The sequence below is a fragment of the Nematostella vectensis genome, chromosome 10 (genome assembly GCF_932526225.1).
Source record: "Nematostella vectensis chromosome 10, jaNemVect1.1, whole genome shotgun sequence".
NCBI lineage: Eukaryota > Metazoa > Cnidaria > Anthozoa > Actiniaria > Edwardsiidae > Nematostella > Nematostella vectensis.
In genome coordinates, this window is record NC_064043.1 from 12,540,141 (window position 1) to 12,567,674 (window position 27,534).

The window sequence follows — 27,534 nt, forward strand, 5'->3', positions numbered from 1 at the left end:
ATTTTGCATTTTACAGTTGAAGTGGTGTACGGAGAAGGTTATGAGATATTCCGACTTGACTACGGCAGGTGGCAGACAAAAAACATGTATATATATAGTGAAAATAAAACCCACACTTGCATGGCATTTATGCAGTGAACGTGCCAAGCGAGCAAAAGCGCAAGAGACCTATCCAAAACCGAAGTCAATCTTAGAATCATGGCTGCTAACGGCACGACTAATGGGTCTACGAGTAACATTTTGGGCTGCGGCCCATCATTTGGTGATTCCTACTTCTCAAAAGTCGCCATAATCACAGCAAACGTCGCTATGAGTTTTCTTGCTATTTTAGGGAATTCACTTGTGGTCCGTATCATCCAAAAAAACCCTCGTATGCGGACTTCGTTTAATTACTATATTGCAAACATGGCCGCCTCAGATGTGCTTGTGCAGTTCTTCTCGACGCCGAGAATTGTAAGCGATGCGCTCCTGGCGCCGAGAGTTTGGCTGATCACAGGTCCGTTTGGAGAGATCCTCTGCAAACTCGTGTTCTTCGTTCAAGACATCTGCACTGCAGTGTCTATAGAATGCCTGGTTCTTATCGCTATCGATCGTTTTCTGGCGGTGGTCACACCCACGCGCGCTCGAAGCACGAGCACGAAGATCAGGGCGGTCATTATCATCATGACTTGGGTCGTAGCTGGTTTGATTTCCTCGCCACAACTACACTTCAGTGTACTATACACGGGGAACAACACTCATCACGTCAGATGTGTTATTGATTGGGGGTCGTTCTTCCCAGAGGATGCGCACAATAAGTATATCGCCTTCCTTGTATTTTTTCTGTTTGTCTCTCCGTTTGTGGTCATAGCTACACTGTATGCTATAATCTTTGTTGTCGTTAAACGACGTAAGGTTCCCGGAAACGAAACGTGCGTGAAGCAACAGCTTCGACCACACCAGAAAGCGCGAATGAATGTATTAAAGCTCGCGTGTGTGGTGGTGGTTATATTTGTATTCAGTTGGCTTCCCCAAGTTGTGTTTTTATTTTTGCTGATGACTGAATGGGGCTGGGACATACCGTGTAATATGCGCCTTTTCCGCTTTCTGGCACTTTTCCTGGCGTACTCCACTACCATGACAAACCCATGTGTGTACTTCATGTTCAGTGCAAATTACAGGCAGGGACTTAGGAAGATGTTTCCTTGGCTTGGCATAAAGTACAAGCGTAGTAGTTTGATCCAATCGAGGACACGCTCGCGGGCACGGACATGGCAGACTAATCAGACGGATAGCGGCGCAGAGGCAAACATCGGTGGTCATCTTGTAACTACGGCCATCTAGCGGCCTCACGCCAAAACTCAACCGCAATGCGAAATACAAGAATAATAGGGATATGGTAAAAATTAACCTTGTTAATATTGTCAATGTTCGTCGTTTAACGCTTTTTCTGTAATTTAGTTTCTAGCTGCGATAGAAATAATTAAACTTTATTATTATTGTTATTAAGTTTATTGATAACTCACTTGTCATGCACTAGCTTTTTTGTACTCGCTTGCGCTTTGTACAATGGCATATTTTTTTAGATTTACTCGCTATGTAACTCACAAAATACACGGCAAACATTTGTCTTCGGATTTAATTAACCCATGACGCATAGCAAAGGACTTTAATTACCAAACTAGGAGCTTTTGCTTCATAAACATATTCATGTCAGACTTTTAAGTTGTTCTATCTTAGATTGCTCTGAAAGATCTTATCCTTTGAGAAATTATACAATTAAAAAGGTGTGATAGATGAGATATGAGCTTGCCAGTTGGGGTCCTAATAACCACAGCAAACAAACTTTAAGGATGCAAATATGACTCGCCTTAGATTCACCTGTAAGCATGCAGCTTGTAGGCGAAATGAACAGCACTTTAGAAAACCCGACTTTTTGTGCCTAATAATAAACATATGTTATGGAGGCAAGAAAAGGCGTAGTTACTAATAAAAGACAAAATATTACATAAGTCGTTTAAATCGCAATGGTTTTGTTGATTGGTATAGCAAACGTAAAATAGAATCAATTAAAGTTTTCGTAACGAGATATATGCTACTATAATTTTAGGGGGAAAGACGATGATTTCGAATGAGCGAATTTCGTTTTATTTTTTGGTATGAACAAAATCGAGATAAGTTAATGGTATACCCCTTTTTATTTTTTCCTTGAAGCTTGCCTTATTTCCATTTTTTTCAGTTAAATAACTCGCAATAAAGATCGCAAGGGGATTTTTTCTGATGTACGTTTAAAGGAATAAAGTACGAATTATTCTAATATTACTCCGAGTTGTTGATCAAACAGGGCATGCTTCATTACTCTTGGCCACTTAAAAATTGATGGCCGTGCACAAAGAAATATCTTATCCACGGAAAAGCCGAAGAGAAAACTTTGGCCACAATGCTTCCGATGGCTTTTTCATTCATTATGAAATATAATGTACAATCTTTGTTAGTGAAAAATAAAGGGATAAATTGATAAAAAGTTTTTATCAAAAATAACATTGTATAAAATTTGCATTTCAGGAGGTTTTCTATTTTCTTTTTTATCTATTTTTTGGATAATGCGTTTACACCGCGAAGCAAATTTGAAATTTGGTAGTTCTTTTTAAGAGCCGATTTTCAAGGGGGCAAAACGGTTTTTTTAGCTAATTCTGGAGAAGGGAGTAGATTTCCCAGGGAGAGTTCAAGTGCAGACAAGCTTTCAAAAGCGTTTTGTATTTATCCCAAGTCAGCTGAGTCAACTGAAATTTTCTTCCTCTATGTCACTTCTACTCAACTGTCAATCACCCTCCATTAAAAAATGGCATTTCACATAACTTTTAGAAAAACTAATAAAACGGGAAGTTACTCGATTACTTAGAGAATTGTTCTTAAGGTTACGGGCTGCCTTCAGCCCGCGGGACGCCGAAAAACCCAAAGTGTTTAGGAAAAATGTTGATACGCGCGTCAGATTTAATATGTTCATGTTATATGTCATTGGAAAGCTTAATAAATGGGGAATATAATATTCTTTTTTGTTTCTATGTTTGATACTAAATGCTTTATTTTAAATGGGTTTTAATCACGCTCATGTTTTCAGCCAATCACATCCCTAAAAAACCCTAATGTGTCTAAGCTATCCGGCAGATCTTTACGTTTTATGGCTTATGTCAATTACCACGTACACATCTACCAAACTGTGTTCGGCTTTTGAGATATTTTTCTTTGTTTCTATGAAAATTTGAGTCAAATTTAGAGGATTGAATAATTTCCAGGTAACACAACACCGGAGGACATAAAATACGATCCGCTCAAAATCTCTCAAAAGCCGAACAAAGAACCACTCTTGAATAATTAACCTGGCGTTTTGCCAAATTGTGCGGTCATAGCTCTTATACACTACGCACATTAGGGTTTTGAAGTTCAGAAATACGCGCAAATTCGAAGCCGAGAAAAGCTCGATTGAAAGTTCCTGGAGAGTGCGACACCTACTTGAGTTATCTGTCAACAAGGTGATCATACCATCAGCTCTAGATAAACAGACCGACCAATAAGAGGCAAAAAATTGACCCGGCCGCCCTTAGGAAGACTGCACCAGTCACACAACAGACACTATGAACACAACCCTCTATCCCATCCTCTGGTAGCTAGGGCGTAGAAGGTGAGGAAAACGAGGACGAGGCGGCGGAGGGGTATGGGAATACCTTCTCACATGCCATCCTCGTTCCCAGGGTCTTCCCCCCATATCCCCGGAGGGTGTGACCCTTATGAGGATGCCCATATGCATGGTGAAGATCCTGAAATGGCTGGATTCATGCAGATCGACGGTGGAAGTAGAGGAAAATAGGGGAAACAACAACAAAAAAAATACCGGTAGGCACTGGCTTTTTTCATGTTATGTCAGTAAGCGGCTGATATTAGTACGTTTGTCGCTATTCGGTTAACCCCATCCAGACCCTGTCAGGCGCGTTCACAGGATCGACTGAGCGGGGGAGGGGGTGCACAGTCATAGGAATCATATAGAAAAAAATACAGTATTTGAAGATCCTTCAATAAGAAATGACCCAGTTTTGTGTACGCGCCTGCCTGTTTATATCCGACCCAAACCTTTCAAATACGTGCTCAAGCCAGGTCAGATATTTCAGGGTTCAAAAGGAGAGGGGGATGTCTAAATCTTCCGCTTCTCAAGAGTTTCTTGATGATAGAGCTGTGGTTTCTTGCGCCGACTGTTCCGTCATTCAGCGGACACCGACTAGTACCCAGTCTTCTAGAATTACTCCACGTGAGAAAGTTTAGATTCTGAAATCGAAAGTATATTTGATCGATTCATGTAACATTTCACATTTTTCACCTTATGATTTGCAAACATGAAGGAACGAAAAAGCAGTAAGATGCCAAACAACCTTCCACAGCTGCAGAACTTGATTAAACGAGATTCTGACTCGTACAAAGAGGAGGCAAGTTGACGAATCGTCTTGTTGTTTGATGTTGATGTTGTCCTTGCTTGTAAAGTAAGAGCTTAGATTAATTCATACCTGCTTTGCTCTTTCTCAGTTTCTTCAGCAGCTTAGGCATTATCAGTCAAATCTGCAGATTTTCAAGTTGAATCCATCCCACACAAGTAAAGTCCTACAAGAGCTCGTCATGTTTTTATGCCAGGTATTAAATGTTCACATGTTCAGCTGTTGACAAAAAATTTGATCAAAGGTTTTGTAAAGAAGTCCAACTGTTGTAATTTTGCACAGGTCAACATTTTTAAGCTGGCCTTGAATTTATACTTACCTGATACAACTTTCTGTTGTTTCCTCATTGATTAGAGTTTTGAAATTAGGGAGACTGGTTAGAGTTTTCCCTACTATATTACTTTTATTATAGCAACGAAAAATGTTTGGAATTTTATTATCTTCTCGAGATAATAACAAAAAAAATTTTGCTTGAAGACTTTGTGACTTTAAAGTATCAAAGCATCAAAGTAAGCATCAAAATCCTCTTATCACTTACTGAAACCCAGTGTTCCCTACATCAGGGACCTTAAGTTGATGTTAATTAGCATATTGTTTTTACCCAGAAAGCGTGACTGCAAAAATCCAATATTCAGTTCCTTCGTCTTGCGGAAAGTTCTATCACCATTCCGAAATATTCAACCGTCGGATAAGCGAAAAAGGCGAAGTCTGCATGGGGCCATTTTTAGCTTAAAACGAAGGGGGATTATTCTTTGTGAAAGATTCTGCTAAATGTGATAGGGATACTCTTCTTGATGGCTTATATTGTCTAAGTTTGCCCCTACAACCCGCTTCAAGGTTAAAAGTGAAGAATGCCTCATCATTTCCAAAATCAAAACATTGAGACCAAATGTTAAGTTATCTATTGTAGTACATGTCACAAAATCACAGTAAAACTTGCCCTATTTGCTAACAGTCTCAGGCGTGCTTTCCTGGTTTCATTTGAGTGCAGCTTTTCCCTGTCTTCCCCATATCTGCAGGGATCTTGATTGTTACTTTTTTCTCATGTGAAATTTGAAACTCCCTGTAATAATTGGTTTTCGCTGATGGTATGATCACCTCATTGACCAACTCAAGCAGGTGTCACACTCTCCAACAGAACATTTTTTGGCATCCCGCAGGCTGAAGACACCTTTTAAAGAATCAGTGCGTGCTACTCTTGTGTTTACCAGCACATGCTGCTCACATGTCCTTTCAGAATAAAGAAACTAGCTTATTTTCAGAAAATATGAACATAAGATAAGTATTAGAATTTGTGGCAATTATTTGAATTCAGAATTCATCACCAAATATTTAATTATACATTACATTTCACTTTTTGTGGAAACAGAAATTCTCTCATCAACTCTTATTCATGTTTTCAAACCCTCTTAAACGCTCATGTCCAATTTGAACAGGTTCAATGTGAATGAGAGATGTTGAGATTACAGGAGATTGCACGGTCAAAGAGTTGAAACTCTCATTAACTCCTATATCAGTTTGATTGAGAGTTTATGTAATATAAATGATTCACTAAGCTTCCCTATTGAATGACATTCTGTAACTTTGAGAAAAAAATATTTCTATGAGCCATATTCATTTTTTTCATGTTCATGGGAAATAGAGGGTATTTGCCTGGGACTAATACAGGGATAATTTCCAATCCAGGTTCAACAACTGTATAGTTAGGTTCTTTATCAAGCTGTTTTTTGTTCAGGTTGCCCACTGCTATCCTGATCACCTTGGGTCCCTACCACAAGAGTTAAAGGACCTGTTACATAAACACCACAGCGTGATGGACTCAGATCTGCGGATGGTAATACACACTGATACTTATATGCTTATGCTTAGTGGGGGTCTTTGTATTATGGACACTTACTAAATTTGCTGTTTGTGGAAAAATCCACATTCACATCCAAAGTTTATGTTAGTCACTATTGTGCAACTGTTTATAATTTTTATTCTTTTTCTTGAAGACATTGTGCAGAGCTCTAATCCTCCTACGAAATAAAGACTTAATATCTCCAACCAGGTACATACTTGTTTCCTGACCTATGCTAAATCTCTGGCCAAGTCATGGAATATGCAAAATAATTTTGACTTCTCTTTCAGTATTCTAGAACTGTTCTTTGAGCTGTTCAGATGTAACGACAAAGTTCTACGACAAGTTTTATATACCCATATTGTGACAGATATCAAGAATATGAATGCAAAGCATAAAAATAATAAAGTTAATTCAGTAAGTATATACTTATTTAAAGAAATTGGAAATTCACAGGGGTTTCACTAGGCCCTGCCAGAAGAACCACTAGCTAATTTTCCACAGAGGGCCGGGTACATTTATAAAAGAGTTGAGTTAAGTTTCATTTGAACTAATAAAATAAAATAACTTCCACCCACTACTAATCAGTTTCCAACACCTGCCCTGAAACTTAATGAAACCCCTGATTAAGCCTTGAGTTAAAGCAGAAGTCCACCTGAAATAGGGAGCTAGCCGTTTAATTAATTTGAAAAGGTAAAAGCACAGCATAAGGTAAATGTTTAGCAGCATCACTGTCAAGAAGAATTTCTAGAGAGTTCTTAAACATTAAAATTTTTCTGTCAGAGATTTCATGACTGTTGGTGAGTAGCTTCATGATGCCCTGCTGGCTTGCTACTGTATAAAAAGGCAGAGCAACATTATTTGCAATTGGTTTATTTTCAAGTGATGGAGCAGCTGTGACTTATGGTAATTTTCATTCATCCCTTTATTTTCCAGACATTACAAAACTTCATGTACACAATGCTAAAGGATAGCAATGCCGTCGCTGCCAAGAAGTCTTTAGATGTTCTGATAGAGCTGTACAAACGGAACGTGTGGAAGGATGCCAAGACTGTCAATGTTATAACAACTGCTTGCTTTTCTCCTGTACCAAAGGTACACGTCAGACAGTATAACCTTTGCTATCTTTCCTTTTATTTGCAACTGTACCCACTGAGCTTTTATATGTAGTATAGACCTAAAAGAACCATATTTTTGATGAAAGATATTTCCTTGCTGTAAGATGAATCAGGTCTAGAAGGGCTCTAAGCTTTTCTTATTCTATCTGATCTAATTACTTTGCTCGTACAAACGCCCTATGCAGCAGCAACATTGTGCTGTTTATCCATAATGTTGCAGGCTATTGGAATTTGGGATCTGTTTGTTAACTGTTGCCACATTCTTTTCCTTGGCAGATTTTAGTAGCAGCCCTCAAGTTCTTTCTTGGTAGTGATGAAGGTTCGGCAGGGGATGATAGTGATAGTGAGAGTGATGTGAGTTATTTGAAGTGAACCCATTTATGCATTCTGAGAATCTATGTTGTATCTTTTCTACAGTATGACTCACATTAACAAAAAAAGCTAAAACCTTATTGGGCATTGAAGGGCAAAAAACAAAAAATCTTATTTCAAATAGGTGTACTCATGATATAACATTGCTGTGTATGGGATACAGTATGTACCATACTTTGTGGCTAAAAGTGTAATACACAAAAAAAATGCTATTAGCATCTGTGTTTCTGTGAATTTGTTGTACTTTAGGTACATACCTGTTTCACAATATGTGTTTGTGTTCTTTTAGAATGAACGTGTTGAAACAAAAAAGCAGCTCGTCCATGCATCAGGAGTCAACAAGAAAAATGCAAAGAAAAAAAAGAAATTAGAAAAAGCACTTGCACACCTCAGAGTGAGTTTTGAGATTTTGTTGCTGGTTATAGAAATTAGCTTGCACATAATGTACTTTTGCGCCGGAAAACTCAGGATATTGGTGAGTTTTCTGCTGTGACATATTTTTTCCCAAATGCGAAGCATTTACGAGTTATAGGAGGGACTTTGATATCACTCAAATCATCTGTAAACTTTTTGTGGTCTTCCTGTGATATTGTAATGCACAGGGATCCTTACTCGCCAGCAAAGACTATTACAGTATATTAAAGGAATGCTAGCATATTTCTAAGCAGAGTTCCAAAATGAAATTTTTCTTTTAACAATTCTTTACACTATGCAAATACTAGGTTTGGTAGGGTCAATTTCATTTTGCCCACAAATAGTTGCATGAGCTTGAGGGAGGGAGAACCTTTAGGGTGACAGCGACGAAACTGTGGAACAACCTTCCAGGAGACTTAAAAAAGCGGCCATCCAGTGTGGCTTTCAACACTATCTCCCAATATCAAGCTTCAGACTTGGTTTTCCATCTATTTCACTATAAATATTATTTATTTTGTTATTGAATTATTGATTAGATTGTAATTTGTGACGACTCACGCGAAAACCTACCTTAGAGCTTCTCAATTCCGCTAATTAACCCTTTCCGCGAAACGGGCGCGAGCATTCCGCGAAATAAGCGCGAGCATTCCGTGAGATAAGCGCGAGCATTCCGCGAGATGGGCGCAAGCTTTCGGCGAGAGTTCCGCGAGTCAGGCGCTTGTCGTTGTATTTCCACAAAGACACTCGAACAACGACGCTTCTTTGGTTTGCGTTCGGCTCTATCTAATTGAGCAATGTAGCGATTGCGACAATCTTTATTGCAAAAAAAAGCTCACATATCGGGGAATCTTTTTTTTTGGGGGGGTCTGTTTAATACGCAAGTTTTTGAGCAAACTTAAACCGGCGTGATTTAGTCGTCGCCGCCACTACATATTAACATGTCGTTGTTGTTCAACAAAGACACCCAAACAACTACGCTTCCTTGGTTTGCGTTCGGCTCCATCTAATGGAGCAATGTAGCAATTGCGACAATGTTTATTGCAAAAGAAAGCTCACATATCAGGGAATCTTTTTTTGGAATAATAATATATAACAAAGATCTCATTTGGAATGGAGATCTTCGTGATAGGTGAAGCTCGAAACCGATACGAGTTCCGAAACGCATTTCGCCTTTATTACCCAACACATTACGAATTTCTACGTTACTTACACCAAATTGTTCCGTCAAATTACAACACTACGTAATGACATATTTCTTTTCGTTTTCAGTAGCGCTAGAACGATCAGTGATAGTTTGATATCGGGCTTCGGTAACCCTTTGTTTAAAAAAAGCAGTCACCGAAAAGACTTTCAAGAGTTCATGTCAAAAACTGTTGTCCTTATTCCCCGAATACACTACTTATCTCTAGTAACTTACACAAAATTGTCCTTAAATTGCCAGACTAACTATTTAGTATGTATTTGCGATTCGAGAGAGAGTACGATCTGTGAAAGTTTGTCAAGGTGCTTGGGTACTCTTCTAAAAAAGTCGTAAAGACACAAATTCTAGACAAAATCGTTGCTCCGTGCTGGGTAAAAAAATCGTCATTTCGAAAAATCGGAGTTGACTAAGGATCAACTTGCTGGTCACTAGTTGTGTTTAGCAAGTCGCAAGGCTTCCCGTTGTCAAGGCGCGAGCGTTCTGCGAGAAAGTCCCGAGCTTTCCGTTATTTAGGCGCGAGCGTTCTGAAAGATGGGCGCGAGCTTTCCGTTATTAAGGCGCGAGCATTCCGCTAGAAAAGCGTGAGCATTCCGCGAGAAGGCCGCAAGCTTTCTGCGAAACGGGCGCGAGTTTGGCCAAACTCGCGGAAAACCCTAAGGTACGTTTTCGCGTGAGTCGTCACATTTGATTGTTTTTTTATGTGGAGGGCCACAAGTTTGTACGTAAGTGTATCACACTTTTGTTACCCTCTTTAAATAAAGCTACTAACTACTACTACTAAAAACATTTAGCAATGTTTATCAAGCAAGCATTGCATCATTTGGGGTCATATTATTTTGAATTTTTCCTTTATATTTAAAATTTTTATTTTTCTAAAAATAAAAACCTTGTTCAAATTTTCTGAAGCAGGCTTAGAGAGTATGAAAAATTCCTTCTTTTCTTATTTCAAGTAAAGAGTTCCTAATGTTCCTATTATTTATAATTTAGGTATGCCTTTTTCCATTTGCACTTTTTTGTAACATGCAAACCAAGCTTCAATGTTAACTGTATTTGTTTCCAATATATTTCATCTTTGAAAAGGGTATATTCATATTGTAGAGCCCTATGATTTTAATCTGGTAGTTTGTCATTAAATTCCCAAAAAATTACCAGGATAAAATCTCTTAACACCTCATACTATCACATGTTATTTTTGACTAGCTGAGTGTCCAGGAAAACATAAAGAAAAACTGGGAGACAATGCGAAACTCTGGCAGAGAAATCTAGGAGATTTGAATTCTTAGAAATGATTATGAACTCTCTTGCTTCGCTGCTTTTTTCTGTGCTTTATAGTTCCTGACTCTGGTACTTTTCTTTCTTTTTTTCAGAAACACAAAAAGAAGCACAAGCAAACATCTGTAAACTTTTCAGCTCTGCACCTTATTAATGACCCACAAGGTTGGTAAATGTGTTATAAATTTGTATAAATACAGCTCCTGTTTTATTATGTTGCATCTGCCTTGCAGGTTTTTCAGAAAGATTGTTCAAGCAGCTAGAGGCCTCCACAGGCCGATTCGAAGTTCGCATTATGTTAATGAATTTAATATCTAGGCTGATTGGTGTACATCAGGTAAGTGTGCATTATTTTCAGATTACCGATGCTTAAATAAATTGTTTTATCGCAAATTCTGAAAAAAATGTTTTGGCCCTTAAAGATAAAAAGATCGCTATGCTTCTTAACGGAGCTAAAGTTTTATTGATTAACATTCCCTTGATTTAACCAGCTTAAATTCTTTCCATTTCAGTTATTTGTATTCAATTTTTATCCATTTCTACAAAGATATTTACAACCACATCAAAGAGGTAAGTAAGCAATTTTTGCTATTGTATTCAAGGTTGCTCAAGTGTTAATAAGAAATGTTCTAATGAACAACTTTGGCAACTAAAACTTTGATACATGGGTTGCAAGGTCGTAGTGTAGCTATAAATATTTGTTCTGAGGGAGGGTGGGGTCTCTTAATTCTTGTATTTGTTGGAGATGGGGGGGGCAGATGCCATTTTCTTATATGCAGTTTATAAAAATGCAGCTCTACTAGGGGCATTTGACCCCCTCCTTGTAATGTTCCGCGCTTTGTAGAAGATGAAGGATAGTGTAGGATGGATAGCGGAATAACGTACTCCAAGGGTAGTGATTGAATAGTGTTTATTGATGGTCGAGCTAAAGCTTATACATGATTACAAATGGGTGCGGTTATCTAGTATTGATTACAATGTCAATCAAATAATACAATAGGCTATTATTATTACATCTCCCTTCTTAAAAAATTTGATTTAAAAGGCATTTAAATCAAATCTAATCTATTCGTTGTATCCATATCTAGTAGGTGCGTTGCGAGATCTGTTTGATCGGCGAATAATAATACGATAGGCTGTAATTATTACACTCCTCATGTCCCCATGGCAGCTTATGGCTCTGGGTTATAATGTTTCTGTTTATAATGTTTTTTTTTTTTATCTTGTCCAGAGGTCACCAAACTCCTCATGTTTTTCTCTCAAGCTTCACATGACCTTGTCCCACCTGAGGTAAATAAAAAGTACAGTAAATTCCAGGCTTTCTCTCACATAGTAGGCATGTCATTGACATTCTTGGTTTATCATGTTCTCTGTCCAAAGGTGGTAGAACCTGGTGTAAGAACTATTGTGAATAACTTTGTGACGGAGAGGAACTCTCACGAGGTTATGGCTGTTGGGTAGGTTATTGTTATTTTTAGATTGTTTGATTTCAGAACAGAGGAAATAGAAAATTATTGTGATAGGGTGGGGGGGGGAGTACTTCTGCGGTACTTTCACACATTTTTCTATATAAACACTGTATTATAAAAATACTCATATTTTATCTTGTTTAGTTGGATCCTATATTTAAAGTGTTATATAAATATATATTTTTGTATCTCATTTAAAGAGTTATTTATTTCTCAGGTTAAATGCAGTCCGTGAGGTGTGTCAGAGATGTCCCCTTGTTATGACTGACACCCTTCTTCAGGATCTGGCACAATACAAGACGTCCAAAGACAAAAGTAAGTATTGCCATTAATATGACATTAATGTGAATATTACTATTAATAAGACTGCAAGGGTTTTCAATGTGTGCCAATGGCTGGTGAAACCAGTAGTCTTTTTCAGCTTTACCTGCTCCTTGCTTTAATTCTAAATAGTCCAAAACAATTTTTGGACTAATTTACTAATTAAAGCAATATAAAATATTATGAAACTATGTTTATTTCCCACCAATTTGAGTCACTTGTCCTTACATTATAATATATTTACAGTGCTATGCCCCTCCTTAACACAATGAACCTACTACTCTCCTAGGTGTGATGATGGCTTCACGGTCTCTGATCCAGCTCTTCAGATCAGTCAACCCTAATCTACTTCACAAGAAAGACAGAGTAAGCCATTACCAGGGCTGGTCCCACCATATTGAATGATGCCATATCTACAAAATTTACCACATTCGTAGCCTCTACCCTATACCCTCCATAGACAAAGGCTAATCAAGGCCCATTTCATGTACAGTGCCTGAAAGAGGACACATTACGAATAGAGCCAATTAGATTTCTTGTGAACACAGTTTATTATTTTGAATTGTTGTAAACATTGCTTTGTCTGTTGAAGGGCCAGCCAACAGAGAGTAGGGAGGACTCCAAGCCATTAGATTATGCTGCTGTAGAGGCCAAGGATTATATCCCAGGAGCTGAGGTAAGTAGTTTGTCTGTACATAGGGTAAACTTTCTATGATGCCTTCCCCTCTTCTCTCTTGTACATATACTGTTGCAAAGTGCCTAGTGTTACTATGGCTTTAGGGTTGTTATGAGACATACAATGATTATGTTGCAATACTATTGACAGAAGACATCTATAAGGCTTGGATTAAGAGCTGGAAGCCTGATCTTGCAGTGGTTGACACAAAGCTAGAGACAATATCAATGTTTATTTCAGGTTGTGCAGTCCTGTCTTGAAAACTTAGAGAATGTTCAATTATCTGATAGATTCATAACTGATGTTTTAGGTACTGGATGAGGCAGAACCTGAACCTACTGATGCAGGTAAAATGGATTATTATTGCTCCTTCCCCATCTACTATCATATTATAATGAAACATTGTTTATTGGAGTTTAAACTATTCCGTGAGGGTCCCTGGATTTTTTTTTTCAATTAATTCTACTCTTCAGGAAACAGCTTATTTAAATGTACTTTGATCAATCTACTAGATGAAAAAATGGTGTTCCTTAAAAAGGTAGAATTCTTGCAGTGTCTTGCTTTCACTGTGTAAAGTTTGGGTTTCAGGGCTGCGACAGTCTCCTCACTTTTTTGTGTTGTTCCGCTATCTGCATGTGAATGTTGAGCTTATCAATTATGCAAAGTCAACAATAATACTACTTTATGCGACCTTAATTCCAGATGGGTGGGAGACGGATGAAGCATGTGATGATGGCAGCGATGAGGATGGTTGGATTGATGTGCAGCATTCGTCAGATGAGGAGCAGGTTTGTCAAGGGCACAGCCATACACGTAGCTTGTGGCAGAAACCTAAATGTGGACCCAGGCAGAAGCAGTTGCCCATAATCTAATTTTGTTTGGTTTCAGAGAATATAAAAAAATGTATATGTATATATTATTATAGAAATGGTTGGACAAAGAGAAAATAGTATTTACCAACTTTCTTGAAATGAAGACTTGGATGGCTTTAACCCTCGGGGATGGATGCAAATATTGAGTATTTGTATAGTATAAATTAACTTTGTAAGATATAATCAAATGCGCTTCACATGTAAATTGCTGCAGTTTATAATCGTGGGTGTGAAATAGTGTCTAAGGCCAGTATCCCCATTGGTTCTTTAACATCCTCAAATACAAGTTTATAAAGTGCAGTGGGACACAGGACTTCCAGCTTAACATCCTTATCTAAGAGAACAAGAGATTCACAGTCCCCGATGTAGATAACCAGGTTTTTTACGCCTTTTGACCTGACCTGTGTTTAAACCTTGGTTCTCAAGCTTGAAAGTGCCCACACCCCTGTGCTATTGCACCAATCTTTGGATACATAATTTCATGGTAAGGGGGCACCAGCATAGAACATAAGGGAGGTAGCTTTGTGCAATTTAGCTCCCATTGAAGGGGGGGGGGGGGGTTGACTACATTCCATGTGTACCAATACCAGTAGATGGAATCTTTGTCTTCTTGCTGTGCAGTCTGGAGATGAGGATGGAGAAGACAGCGAATCTGAGAGGGAAGAGGAAGATGAAGATCCATCAGGGGAAAACCAAGAGGGTGGAGAGGATGGGCAGACGCGCGCGGCGAGGATCAGTCAGATGAGGGTACAGTACGTCCGTTTTTGCAGAGATGTAAGCTAGCAGAAGTTTGGTTTGACACCATGGTTTATTGATCTGAATTCGATCTCCCTTTTATTTCCCTTTACTCGACCTTTTTTCTAGTCAAATCTCAAAATAGGAAACGTTGATCGATTTTTGTTTTGGTTGTTTATTTTTCGTTGAAGAGTGGGCATCAATCAAACTCAAACTCCGACACTGACTAATTTTAGTGGAATTGGAATTAGTATTTATAGTACTGTATTCGTTATTCTGACTCATCACTTATCCTTTTCCCTTTCCTGGTCTAGATCCTTACAGACGAAGATTTTAAGAAAATCCGGATGAAACAACTCACGAAAGAAGTTCAGCCCAAACTTGGCAAAAAGCGAAAGCGGGCAACTACAACAGAAGAACCTCAAGGTAGTAGGTAAGAAGGCATTCTCTAAATAACATGGAAGTTTCTTAGAAACCCACCATTGTGGGTGCACTGTCATGTGTCGTCTAGGAATATTGTGTAATCTAACCAAATATCCAAACTGACCCTAAACTTCAATTTACTACACATTCCTAAACGAGACAATGTTTTGGTGGCGCGAGTTTGATTGTAATGTTACGTTATTGGACATTTTGTGCACGGTCACACAACAAGTACACACTTCCATGACCAAATGGTATGGGTGTGGTGGAGCTGAGGTAACGGGTCATCGTGGTACATAGAGAATACTACATCGAAAGTGCGCGCGTACGGTTTTTATTCACGAGTTGTGCAGTATAAAAAAGCGAACGAGTTTTTTTTTTATACAAAACAAAGAGTGAATAAAAACTGTACAAAGCGCTTTCCATGCTGTTTTTGTTTAGTATATACATACTGATAAATTTATTATAAGCTTATAACATAAGATTTTATTAGACTTGGCTGTAGTTGCTCCGAGGTTTGTGCTGTTCGACGGTTCATTTGAACAGACATTGAAATGAATCTGTCTCGCTAATGTCATGCACGAGACTGTGATTTTAGATAGCGTTCTAAAACAGCCTTAAGTGTCAAAACGACTTTCTACACAATCCTCTACAGTCCATTTTGAACGCTTTGTATTTATTTTCCACGGTAAAATTTCATTTTCTCGCTCAATGGAGCTCGATAACAAAAGTGACATGCAAAGCTACCCGTCTCCCCGCGTTGGGATTGAAGCCATTCAAGTGCAGTGAAAAAATATCGTTTGTCCAATCAGAACCGCAAACGACTTTCATTCACGGTAAAAAAAACATCGTTCGCGCCTCTGATTTGCTGAGACCAGTGAACTAACGAAAATTTACTTAAAATGTTTTCAGTGAGTATTTGTCAGTATGTATATAATAAATGGTGATACTGTACGTATGCTGTGGTGTATTGTGTTATGTATTTTATTTGTTCATTCAGAAATGAGCTTGTGGCGCTAGAAAACATTGAGGGGATTTACAAGAAAAGGAAACACGACAAGGCATCAAGACTCGAAACCGTCATAGTAAGTAAAGTTCCTAGACTTGTAACCAGTAGGCTTCCTAGACTTGTAACCAGTAGGCTTCCTAGACTTGTAACCGTCATAGTAAAGTTCCTGGATTTGTAACCATCATGGTGAAGTTCCTAGACTTGTAACCATCATAGTAAAGTTCCTAGACTTGTAACCGTCATAGTAAAGTTCTTAGACTTGTAACCATCATAGTAAAGTTCCTAGACTTGTAACCGTCATAGTAAAGTTCCTGGACTTGTAACCATCATAGTAAAGTTCCTACACTTGTAACCGTCATAGTAAAGTTCCTAGACTTGACATCGTCATAGTAAAGTTCCTAGACTTGTGACCGTCATAGTAAAGTTCCTAGACTTGTAACCATCATGGTAAGTAAACTTCCTAGACTTGTAACCATCATAGTTAATTTCCTAGACTTGTAACCGTCATAGTAAAGTTCCTGGACTTGTAACCATCATGGTGAAGTTCCTAGACTTGTAACCATCATAGTAAAGTTCCTAGACTTGTAACCGTCATAGTAAAGTTCTTAGACTTGTAACCATCATAGTAAAGTTCCTATACTTGTAACCGTCATAGTAAAGTCCCTGGACTTGTAACCATTATAGTAAAGTTCCTGGACTTGTAACCAGTAAACTTTCTGGACTTGTAACCATCATAGTAAAGTTCCTGGACTTTTAACCATCATAGTAAAGTTCCTGGACTTGTAACCATCATAGTAAACTTCCTGGACTTGTAACCATTATAGTAAAGTTCCTAGACTTGTAACAATCATAGTAAAGTTCTTGGACTTGTAACCATCATAGTAAAGTTCCTAGACTTGTAACCATCATAGTTAATTTCCTAGACTTGTAACCATCATAGTAAAGTTCTTGGACTTGTAACCATCATAGTAAAGTTCCTGGACTTGTAACCACCATAGTAAAGTTCCTGGACTTGTAACCATCATAGTAAAGTTCTTGGACTTGTAACCATCATAGTAAAGTTCCTGGACTTGTAACCATCATAGTAAAGTTCCTAGACTTGTAACCATCATAGTAAAGTTCCTAGACTTGTAACCATCATAGTAAAGTTCCTAGACTTGTAACCATCATAGTAAGTAAAGTTCCTAGACTTGTAACCGTCATGGTGAGTAAAGTTCCTAATCCGCGTTAATTAAATATACCTGAATTAAGTTAAACGTTAATTTAGTAAACGTTTATTTATACTGAATGCTATCTAAAATCGAAAAAAAAATTCAACGACTTCTAAAACATTACTGTTTATTAGTAAGGAGCTTCACATAGTGTTAAATTGTCTTCTGGGCTTTCGGAATCAGAAAAGTTTTTCCGAGCAGCAAATTAAGAAATTTATTCTGCAATCTTTTTGGATCCGCGTTAATTTAGTTTATTTGAATACGCGTTAATTTGATATCCGTTTGAATTTGCGTTAATTGATATGCGTGCATTTAATAGACATTAATATCTACCAGCGTTAATTTCCTATCGTAAGGTAATATCCTATTAGTTTTGTTATGTATACATAGAAAATGCTGCGGCGGAAATAATTCAGCTATTTCGAAGAAGCAACGCATTGTCTATGGCCTATAGATTTGAACCACGCTAAGAAACGTGTGCCTTTCCGCCAGCTGGCGACAGAAACATCAAATCACTGAGCATTATAAGAGCTAAATAGGCTGACATCACGGCTTTGGCCCAGACGACCTCAAAACCACTAAAACAGCTCCCGGGTGTTTTACCGGAACCACTGACTGTTTCCTTTAATGCCCCCATTTGTTAATTGATGCTCACTTCCGGTTCTGGTGAGCTGCGCGGGGTACCTGTCTGCTAGGCGTCCAGGCTCTGTTTCCGGTTTGATTGCGTTTCGAATAATGCATGAGAGATAAAGGAATAATATATTCAGGTGAAAATCTCACATTGTGAGGTCTGATTTACGAGTGTGTTATCCTTTTAGTGTGAAATGATTATTTTTATCGCATTGCTTTCGCCGTTGCTGAGCTATAAATATCTTGGGTTCTTATTTTACGCCATTCCACTCCTCATCGACAGGGACCCGAATAACTTGCAATTGTATGACCGTCTAAGCGGCCCCCTGTGCCTAAATCGTGATTTGTAACTGGGTACGTTCGCCCCCTCCCACCCCTTCCCAATAGGAACCTTCGTTTGTAATGCCTTATTTCCAACATGACATAGAGCGGCTTTTGTAATCATGCTTCCTCGCCCATGGACTGATTTATTCTTTACTGTGTCGGTTTTCTCGTTAGTACATTTATCAGTATTCCAAACGTTTGGCATTTGACACCGCCTTCATAGAACAGTCTTCTATCTGTTCTCTTGCCTGTCAAGAGATTCACTATTCTGCATTGCACTTCTTTAAGAACCATTTTATAAAAACATGTCGTGGCTCAGATAACAGCAAAATATTGTTTTGTCAGCGTGATGCGTTCTACAATACAGAATCGTAATGCATTCATTATAACAACCTTGAATATCGTTAATTACTCTTCATTGAGTATCATGAAATTAAATCCATAACAACATTTTCAGCCTTTTTAAAACCACTTCAAGAATAAGAACTGCCCAGCCTTAACTCAAATTAGATGTTCTTATAAAAAAAGAGTGTACCTCTTCTAGTTAAGACGTCATCCCTTTATCAACACATTTCTTTCCTGTTTCTCTGTAAAATTGCCATCCACCCATTTTGATTTTGATTCTTTACTGTCTGTGACGGTATTCTATCATTCATCTAACAATAGTGCACAAACGGCACCATTTGACCCCAAAATCAACACACAACTTCCTCTGTTTACCACAGGAAGTCCAACCACCCGCCCGTACTCACAAGGTGGTGTGGATGCAAAATGACCTTCTTTAAACAACATCGTAATGTATTTTCTTTTTTTGAATGTTTGCCTTTTTTGCTTCACTACCACCCAGACCGGCTGTCGTTGTCATTTTTGTCTCTTCCTTACCCATCTCGCCTTGTTGTTGGCGCCGCTCTTTGTTGTTATCCATGTCTTTTACCGCCGTGTGAGCTAGAGGCTGTTATGTTTCATTATCTGTCTTATCTCCCACGAAAAGGCTCGACAATATCTGCTAAGATTTCATGCCAAGATTCTCGTCCATCCTTTACCAGAGTTTGGCTATAGTTAGCTATTGGAATGAGGAGGGGACCCCCCCCCCCCCCCCAGGGGACCCCCCCCTCTCATTCCGCCGCGCCTGGACACTCATACTTAAAGCGGGGGAATGGTCTCTCGGTATTATTGTCAAGTTAAATTGTTCCGTTGCACAGCACCTTCGACAACACTTTGTTTTCCCTCTTTGCGCTTATCCTGTTTCCTTGACTTGAGACTAATAATCGGTCCAAGGTGCCGTTACTGCTGTTAGCTAACATCTTTTGTTTCACTCGAGGCGGGACGCCAAGACAGACCAAAGTATGGCACGAAGAAAAAGGCAAAGATGAACGAGCACGCGGGCACGTCCAACAAAGAAAAGAGACGAAAGAAGAACTTTATGATGATGCGCCACAACAAGCTCGTCCGTGGCAAGACCAAGCGGTCTTTCCGAGACAAGCAGGTACGATAGGTCACGTGGACAATAACACAGTTGAAGGAACTTCAATTTCATGGGCCACCCTTAGGCAAACCATTAGTCAAACATCCTCCCTGTTACAGGCCAAATTTAATTTGTCAAACTGCAAGTAATCGTCCGCCTGCTTATGGTCCGCGTGACCGTACCATTTACTTCAAGAGTCGATGTAAGCTTCCATTTAGTCATAGAAAAATAGCAAGACCGATTCGGAAAAGCTATGGCGATATTTCTTATGGAAGTTGTTAAATTTGGTATGAGAGTTTGTTTGTTTTTTCTTTGATTGGTTATTTCTTCTCATATTTTTGTATTCTAATATTGAGCAGTGACAAATTTGTGGCTGTCTAGTTTGGTGCTTATTGCAGGGTAGGGTTATTCAGGAGTCTATTCTAGGTGTATTTATACCATCTCGTGTTGGTTTGGCCGCGCGCTAAGGCATTGTTTTTGCCCTGGTATTCTTAACCTGGGGTGATGGCCCAACTGTCCCTTTACGACTCGAGCCACTAAACTTCTGTTCTAAATTAATAAATTATGTAATCTGTTACACGACGAGGTGGTATTCTCATATGTTTCTGACCATTAAACAAATAAAACTTCCTACGATCATTTTTATTTCATTTTACTGAATTGTTTTCTTTCTTTTCTTTTTTTTAGATTGCTCTCCGGGACTCGCTTCTAAAGCGGAAGAAGAGCAAGATATAGCGATTCATAAAGGCTTATACCTGCATTTTATTATGCTAGTGATGTTACTGTAAAATCACTTTGCGAATGAATATATGGAAATAAATTATAATTGCAGAAAGCCTCTGCAAAGGTGTTCTTTGAAGTATCTCTGTTTTGATGCGTCTACTTTGTGGGAGCGCAAGCGTGCGCGTGGTTTTCTTAATCAGAAATTCACGTTTTTGACTTTAACGGCCAAGGGAGTAAAAACATTTATGTTTGCGTTCAAGATTTTCACGCTGGTTGTTTATAAGGCCATGTTTGGGTGTGTAATTTGCGTAGTTCACGAGTTCAAATCCCTTTTCTAAACAGGAAAAAACACTCAATGAAAACTTGCCGATATGTTTATAATTTTACCCACATGGTCTGCCCGAGGAAAAATCTCGGAAATGGCTAATCCTTTGAATGTCGAAACGTGCTTTATTCATATAATAATATGGTATGTTATACAAGATTCACAGGATGCACAAAAACTGCATTTTAAAGTGCCTTGTCGCTTTGTGTACGTGAGTAAAGTGAGAGCTGTTTTCATTGGATGCCGTTCTAAAGAGTCGGCGGTATTTCCATTTGGCACGATTCCCTCGGGCGGACACGACATCTCAACCATTACCTCGTTTAGCACTGTTCGTCTAGTAATTTTATCTGGAATGCCGTATCATAACGCTCTCGAAATAGTGGGTATTTAAAAATATTTAGTCGATTATTTGCCCAGTGCCCTTAATTTTCCGTGCGACGAAAATATGTTGTGAATGCTTTACACAAACAGTAAAGTAGATAACGAATTATAGTTCTCCTTGATGTAGCCAAAATAGGTTTGAAAAGCGGGGGAAAAAAATTAGGTTCTACCGAGACTCGAACTCGGATCTTGGGATTCAGAGTCCCAGGTGCTAACCATTACACCATAGAACCGACCGCTGACTTGTGTGCTAGAAATTACTAATCTTATAACATTGTGTTCGAAAGCGTAACGCAATTCTGAATTCTCTTCGTGGGAGTATCGGCAACCCATCGTTTGCCGAAGTGTAGGCGTGCCAACATCGGAACGCTAAACACTCATTTGTCGATACCCTTATATGAACCTATGACGTCAATACCGGAGATGCTACCCTTATTTGGAACAACTCGGAATAACAGGGAAATGTCTGTTACTATGACAACATGACCAGGGCCATAAATCGCTCGGTTGACTTCATAACCTATTATTAGAGCATGGAAATGCACCGTGCTAACATTGCAGACGAAAGAGGCCATTAGCGAAATTTCCTAGTTGAATTATCTTCTCTAGGGAACTGATTACTACTTCCAACTTACAGAAAGAATACGTTTGCAAAACCGAGGATATAAGAAAATTTCAGATTTTTTGAACGCGTTTACAGTCTCGCTGAATTCGACACAAGTCACGAACGCTTCCCCCTCTGTGTTCATACAAGGACACATTCAATTCTATTGCTGATGAGCTGACGAAGGCATGGCAGAAACAGCTATCATCCGGTAAGCGATTTAGCATATTGTACTTCTATTTCGAACGAATAATATTTTGTTTTGGTCGTGTTCCGTCGTTCGAATTTATTAACGAACTTTGGCTCTCGTCCATTCGCAGAGTTCTAATCGATGATGGAACGCCAAGACTTCCTTTCCCCTTGCGCATTCAACTGAATCTAACAGTTCTACGCCTGAAACAGTTGATAGAAGCCCAGGAAGGCTTTGGAATAAGCGAGCAAGAGGTCCATTTTCAAGGAAATCAGGTAATTTAGTTACACCAAAGCATAAGTAATGATTGCTTTAGTCATCGCATACATGAAATTTTCCACACAGAACGCCGACCCCCTCTTGTCACGCTTGCCAAGTTACGTTTTTAGACCCTTTTCACGTAGAAAGCATTTTGGAAATAATAATGGAGGAATTAATGGAGGTGTTTCGTCCATTCAGGATATTGCAAACGCTGTTTCATTCAAGCTTTGTGAAAATACTCAACGCCAACGCTTTAGAAACGTGTTGTCCATCAGCTTTGGCCATGCTAACCGCAAAACCCCGGGCTCTTTGACTCCAAAGCCCTCATCTACATTTTCAATCCCCATTGAAATCTCAAATTATATTAAATTTAATTCAATGAAAACGAATAGCCTATGCATTTTCTCGAAGTTGTTAGTTGAACGCGTGTTGTGTACGTTGCGTGTAGAAGGTTCGCTAGAGTCCCATACATAACGTGACGCACATGACATGAATGTGTTGTGTGATTTTCGAAAACTCCACGTTTTCAACGTGTCTTGACGAATTTTCATTGTTTGCAGCTTGTGGATGCTCTAACTCTGGGACAACAAGGGGTTCTTGATGGGAGCCACCTAGATCTCCGAGTGAACTTTCAAGGTACTGGCCAAGCGTTTTTGATAAAAAGACTTATTGTTTTGCGTTCGCGCGCTTTCGCTTCTGTCCGCCTAAAGGAAATTTTAGTAGAGCGGAAGTAAGGCCTAGATTTCCGCTGTGCTCTTTGCGGTTATGTTATATAACCAAATGTACTCGTGAAAATAATTTATATCTTGAAGTATCAATTTGCAGTGATTTTGAGACCATCTGATGGATAATCAACTTTACGATCTAGCGTTCTGATATTGCAGTAAACACATTATAATGTACAAGCATGCTTGTCTCAATCTGTTAAGAAGAATGGTATTTCCTTCTCTTGGTTTCCATCGAGGATGATTGGTCGATCTTCCGCCCACTTGGTTACATCCTTAAGCAAGCATTATTTCCCTTTCAGCTAGCTATTTCTCCAGTTATTTCTATTCGGAAGTTTCAATTTTAAGTGTTACGTGACAAAATAACATCAAATCAATATATAGTCGTATACATTGCACGCCATCTTTGGGAAATTCTGCAACTCACACTAGTACTGCTCGCATTGAGCCTTTGACAATTATATCATATATTCTGGTCACTAGGTTGTAAGATATTTGGAATCCGATTTAATGTTCATTGTGTAGAGGGCCAAGGTTCTCTCGAGTTGGCGTTGGAGGTCGAAGATTTCTATTGTTACCTCTCAGCTTTATTGACATTGTGTACCCAACAAAGCCCCCATATTTAGGCTGTTCGTTCAATAAAGAATCGCTTCCAGAAAATCAGCTTAATTAGCGATTCAAGTTCTAAAACCATAGCAAAAAAAAGTTGATTTGTGCTTAAAAAAGATTCTTTGCTTAGCTTCAGGATACTTCTAAAGCACATTCCATAGATTTTGCGGTTTACTATATAGTGTGATAAGCAAGCACGTGGATAAAAATCTGGGTCCTAAGTATTCTGTATGTTTGAACAGATGTTTTTTTTAAATCTGTTTGTGACCTTATTTTCTTCAGAATCATATTTTCTAGTTTGCAAAGGTAGCTTGAAAATAGTAATCACACATTCCACAAAGCTTAAAATAGCAATTATGAAAGGGCCATTCTTCTTTTCTAAGCTGTGTTGTTAATTGGTTCATTTTATGGGGGTGGATCAGTATGCCTCCTGTCAATTACCGCCCCCTCAAAGTACAATGTCATGTTCAGATTTAAAAAAGAAATTAGTCTTACTCTCAAGAAATACTAAAATCAATTTAATCCATCCTGTCTTATGTGTCACGCTAATTTCATTCTTTGACCAGTCCTATTTTTATTTATATTATTTGGTGTTAAATTGTTTGCATTTTTTTCATATATTCTTTTGTCTTGTTGGTTGCCATGGTAAAACAGGCCTAGTGAGAGAGGACATTATGAATAACGTGGGAGTTTATGTCTTGCGTTGAATAGATACCTTTTAACAGTAATTGCTCTGCTAAATGTTCATGTTTTGAGATGAAATAGATATAGAAGAATTTTATTCTAGCAGACCATATTTTCAGAGTATAGCAGAAATCTGAGCAGTATTAATGTTTATGAACAGTAAAAAAATACAAGCTATAATATTTAAGTGTTTTCAAGACATTCCCTTGAATATAATTAAATGTGTACGTATTTCTTGGAAATTTTATATCGAATTGCATTTCTTACAACAGTTTTTTTTTTTTTGTCTTTCAGAAATTCCTTCACCAACACGTAAAAAGGGTAGCACATCATCTGGGGAAGACTGTGTTGTACCAGATATTGACGATGAAGACAATGTCTTCAATTTTGAGCAACCCAGAGTTCCTCCAGGTGATTATATTTATTATATCCAGCTATAATTTTTTGTTATTTATTTAGTATTGTTGGGGTTTTCTAAAAAAAGTCTAAAAAAAAGCTTTTGTTCTAAAGTGGTTTTCAAATCCCATGCAGCAGAAACGTTTTTGTTAAAGAGTAATAGTCAAGCCACAAAAAAAGAGAACAAAGACAATTACAGTGTATTAGTACTAAATAAACGGGTTTTTGAAAAGCACGATTTCATTTAGTGGACATTATAAAATGTCTGATGAAGGAATTTTAAGGTCAAAACCTTTTAGAAAACAGCAACAGCTCTGAAATTATACCATGTTAATTTTATTGTTGTAGTAGGCTGATGAGCAATTTTATATAATTCCACTCAAGAAACAACTGTAGACATCATTCACTTTTCTTGATCTCCAATGACTAGTTTCATGAACACCTTTATGGGGAATCCAGGGCATTTGTCTGGAAAACAGAGTCCAGAGCTGTAATTCACTGACTTCGTGGTGCAATTGAGTTGAAAATATCATCCTTAGCATTGGAATAGGTCACTAGATCCATCTAGAAACTTTTCCTATACACACTGAATATTGATCACCTGGTATGAGGTGTGAGAAACTTTCCCTATACACACTGAATATTGATCACCTGGTGTTGAATCGATTTAGGAGTTAATCCACATAATGCGTTATTTTTGGTACACAAGCAGGGTGGAATCCCGACCCCTCGGACCCCCCTATGGAGACACGCCTGGTAATCTCACAGCACACTTTGTTTAGGGAGAACTGGAATTAACACACTCTTTTTATCACCCAGATCCAAGGCTATGGAGTAAGTGGGATGTTCTTGAATGGCTAAAATGGGCAACAGAGCGGTACAATGTCAAGGATGTCGCAGCTGACAAATTCCTCATGAATGGAAAAGGGATTTGTATGCTTCCACCAGAGGGATTTGTGTACCGTGTACCACGTGGTGGGGATGTGCTATACAATGACTTTCACAAGCGTTTGAAGGCTGCAACTGAACAATCGCGGCATCTGCAAAGCTTTCTTAATTCTGGAAGGGTTCGTGGTAATTCAAGTGGCAGTGGTCCAGCATCATCCTTTTACTACGTATACTAGAGGTGTATTATTCTTTTATTTAAGATTATGTACAGAACAAAAAAGAAGATCAAGACTACCGAGTAAAATTATTGCAAAAGTGTGCATGAAATGTGCAGTATTTATATTAAAGGCATCATGTATATATGCATATCATACAGATAAATAAGAGGCAGTTTATTTGAGTCAGAAAGAAAGTATAGAATGTTTTTCCTCACTCAACATTGATTTGGGGTACTGTTTTAGACATCAAGAAAATATTTTACTATTTTACTAGTACTGTTCTTGTTTATTTAGTTGACGCAAGCATATTCTCCCTGTAATATAGGGCTTAGGCCAATTATGCAGGAAGCAAGGCAGGAAGAGTACATATGGATTTCAAATAAAAATTTAAATAGTAAAGTACCCTTCCTAAATCTAGGGTTGTTTTGGCGATTCTGCCATTTTGTTTATATCTGGGATTTGGACCCCTCGACAAAGTTAAAGCAATATCAGTATTGTATCCTCATTATGGGACTTGAGAGTACACTTATACTTTATGGGGTTACAGGGTTTAAGGTTCATTTTTTGAGTTAGCATATTAACTCTTAACTATCCAATTTTTCTTTTGTCATATTGTTCTGTAGTTACAAGGCTGTGGGATAACCATAAAAATCTCCATAAGGACAACATTTAATAGGAGTTAGCTACTTCTTAAAACCCTTTCTACTCGGGGTTGAGGCTATTTTTAGAGTAGGCAGGGAATTGGGATTCAGTTTCCTTGTCCCAGATCTTTAAATTTATCAGTGTTCTTGTATTGGATTGCAAGGAGCTGAGACATCCAAAGCAGGCTGGGGAGTTTTAGGGTCTGTTTAAAATCCTTCATGTACATAGTATCGCAAAACTGCTTAACTCTTCATTTTACACTCCAAGTGGTGTAATTTTTATCAGCATAAGCAGCAAGAGTTGAATTTATTAGAATCTATTTCTGAGGCATATTATCTCTTGGGAGTGCCAGGTTTGTTGTAAGTAGAGTGCTTGTCATAACATTCTTCCTGCTAACTGTGAACACTAAGAGATAATTTGCTATTATGTGTTCGATATAGACTCTCACTTTACGATGATCTTTAATAGTTTGTTACAGTAGAACTCGCATAAAATAGGACAAGCTTGGACCTCTAATGTATAAGTAGAAAGCAACAGGTGAGTCCTGTTCATTGTGAGTTCTACTGTATGGTTTTAAAAGTTGCTGAGCTAGAAAAATGTTGCTTGTGTTATGTTTTCTAGTTTAGCCAGGGCTTTAGAATTTTCATGTATCATTTTCATTGGAACTGATTGACATCGGATCAACTTGTGATTCTTTCCTTTGCATATAGTTATTTTGGGTAGGTGGAAAGTTTAATTGATCAGATGCTAAAAGATACATACAGACATGCATACACATAGCAGTGTGCATACCCCCCTCCCCTCCCCCCTGGCCACCAAAAAGCTGGTCATTTGTTATTGAAGGAATGACTGCGCACCCTCTAAGCCAATCCTGAGTATGCGCCTATCGCCAATCTGATGCATTCTCTTCTTTCTCAATCTTAAAGCATCTGATCAATCAAACCGGTAGATAGGCTTCTCTTATCCTACAGCTATGTATATCCAGCAGCAGTAAACGGCAAAAGTCAAATAAAGGCATTGACAAGGTGACCAGTGTCTGTTGTCTCAGTCACTCAAAATCAGTGCTTACCCGC

At 38.4% G+C, this 27,534-nt stretch overlaps 3 protein-coding genes and 1 non-coding gene across 5 annotated transcripts; 3 read left to right on the forward strand and 1 right to left on the reverse strand.

The window, feature by feature from the left end:
* The first annotated feature begins 183 nt into the window (after positions 1–183).
* On the forward strand, positions 184–1,988 carry LOC5512523 (substance-K receptor). The gene has a single exon (XM_048733685.1). It carries the CDS (start codon positions 199–201, stop codon positions 1,321–1,323), a length of 1,125 nt encoding a protein of 374 aa, XP_048589642.1. The 5' UTR covers positions 184–198; the 3' UTR covers positions 1,324–1,988.
* Positions 1,989–4,258: 2,270 nt separating this feature from the next.
* Positions 4,259–20,674, forward strand: LOC5512522 (protein SDA1 homolog). 2 transcript variants are annotated; one of them, XM_032381968.2, is made up of 23 exons: positions 4,259–4,457; positions 4,555–4,659; positions 6,199–6,297; positions 6,458–6,513; positions 6,594–6,720; positions 7,240–7,398; positions 7,698–7,775; positions 8,083–8,187; positions 10,776–10,845; positions 10,914–11,017; positions 11,193–11,250; positions 11,912–11,970; positions 12,061–12,137; positions 12,367–12,464; positions 12,760–12,836; positions 13,063–13,146; positions 13,457–13,493; positions 13,849–13,934; positions 14,640–14,792; positions 15,068–15,186; positions 16,177–16,261; positions 19,672–19,836; positions 20,503–20,674. In XM_032381968.2, the coding sequence occupies exons 1-23, from the start codon at positions 4,368–4,370 to the stop codon at positions 20,548–20,550; spliced, it is 2,139 nt and encodes a 712-aa protein (XP_032237859.2). In that variant the 5' UTR covers positions 4,259–4,367; the 3' UTR covers positions 20,551–20,674. The 2 variants fall into 2 exon arrangements, with proteins under 2 accessions (XP_032237859.2, XP_032237860.2); XM_032381969.2 differs by having other exon boundaries at positions 4,260–4,457; positions 14,640–14,765.
* A 731-nt stretch (positions 20,675–21,405) lies between these two features.
* Trnaq-cug lies at positions 21,406–21,477 on the reverse strand. The gene has a single exon. It is a non-coding gene; the product is annotated as a tRNA-Gln (tRNA).
* Positions 21,478–21,751: 274 nt separating this feature from the next.
* LOC5512521 lies at positions 21,752–27,490 on the forward strand. Its single transcript, XM_032381974.2, has 5 exons — positions 21,752–22,059; positions 22,169–22,313; positions 22,860–22,935; positions 24,612–24,728; positions 25,533–27,490. The coding sequence occupies exons 1-5, from the start codon at positions 22,037–22,039 to the stop codon at positions 25,835–25,837; spliced, it is 666 nt and encodes a 221-aa protein (XP_032237865.2). The 5' UTR covers positions 21,752–22,036; the 3' UTR covers positions 25,838–27,490.
* Positions 27,491–27,534: the final 44 nt, after the last annotated feature.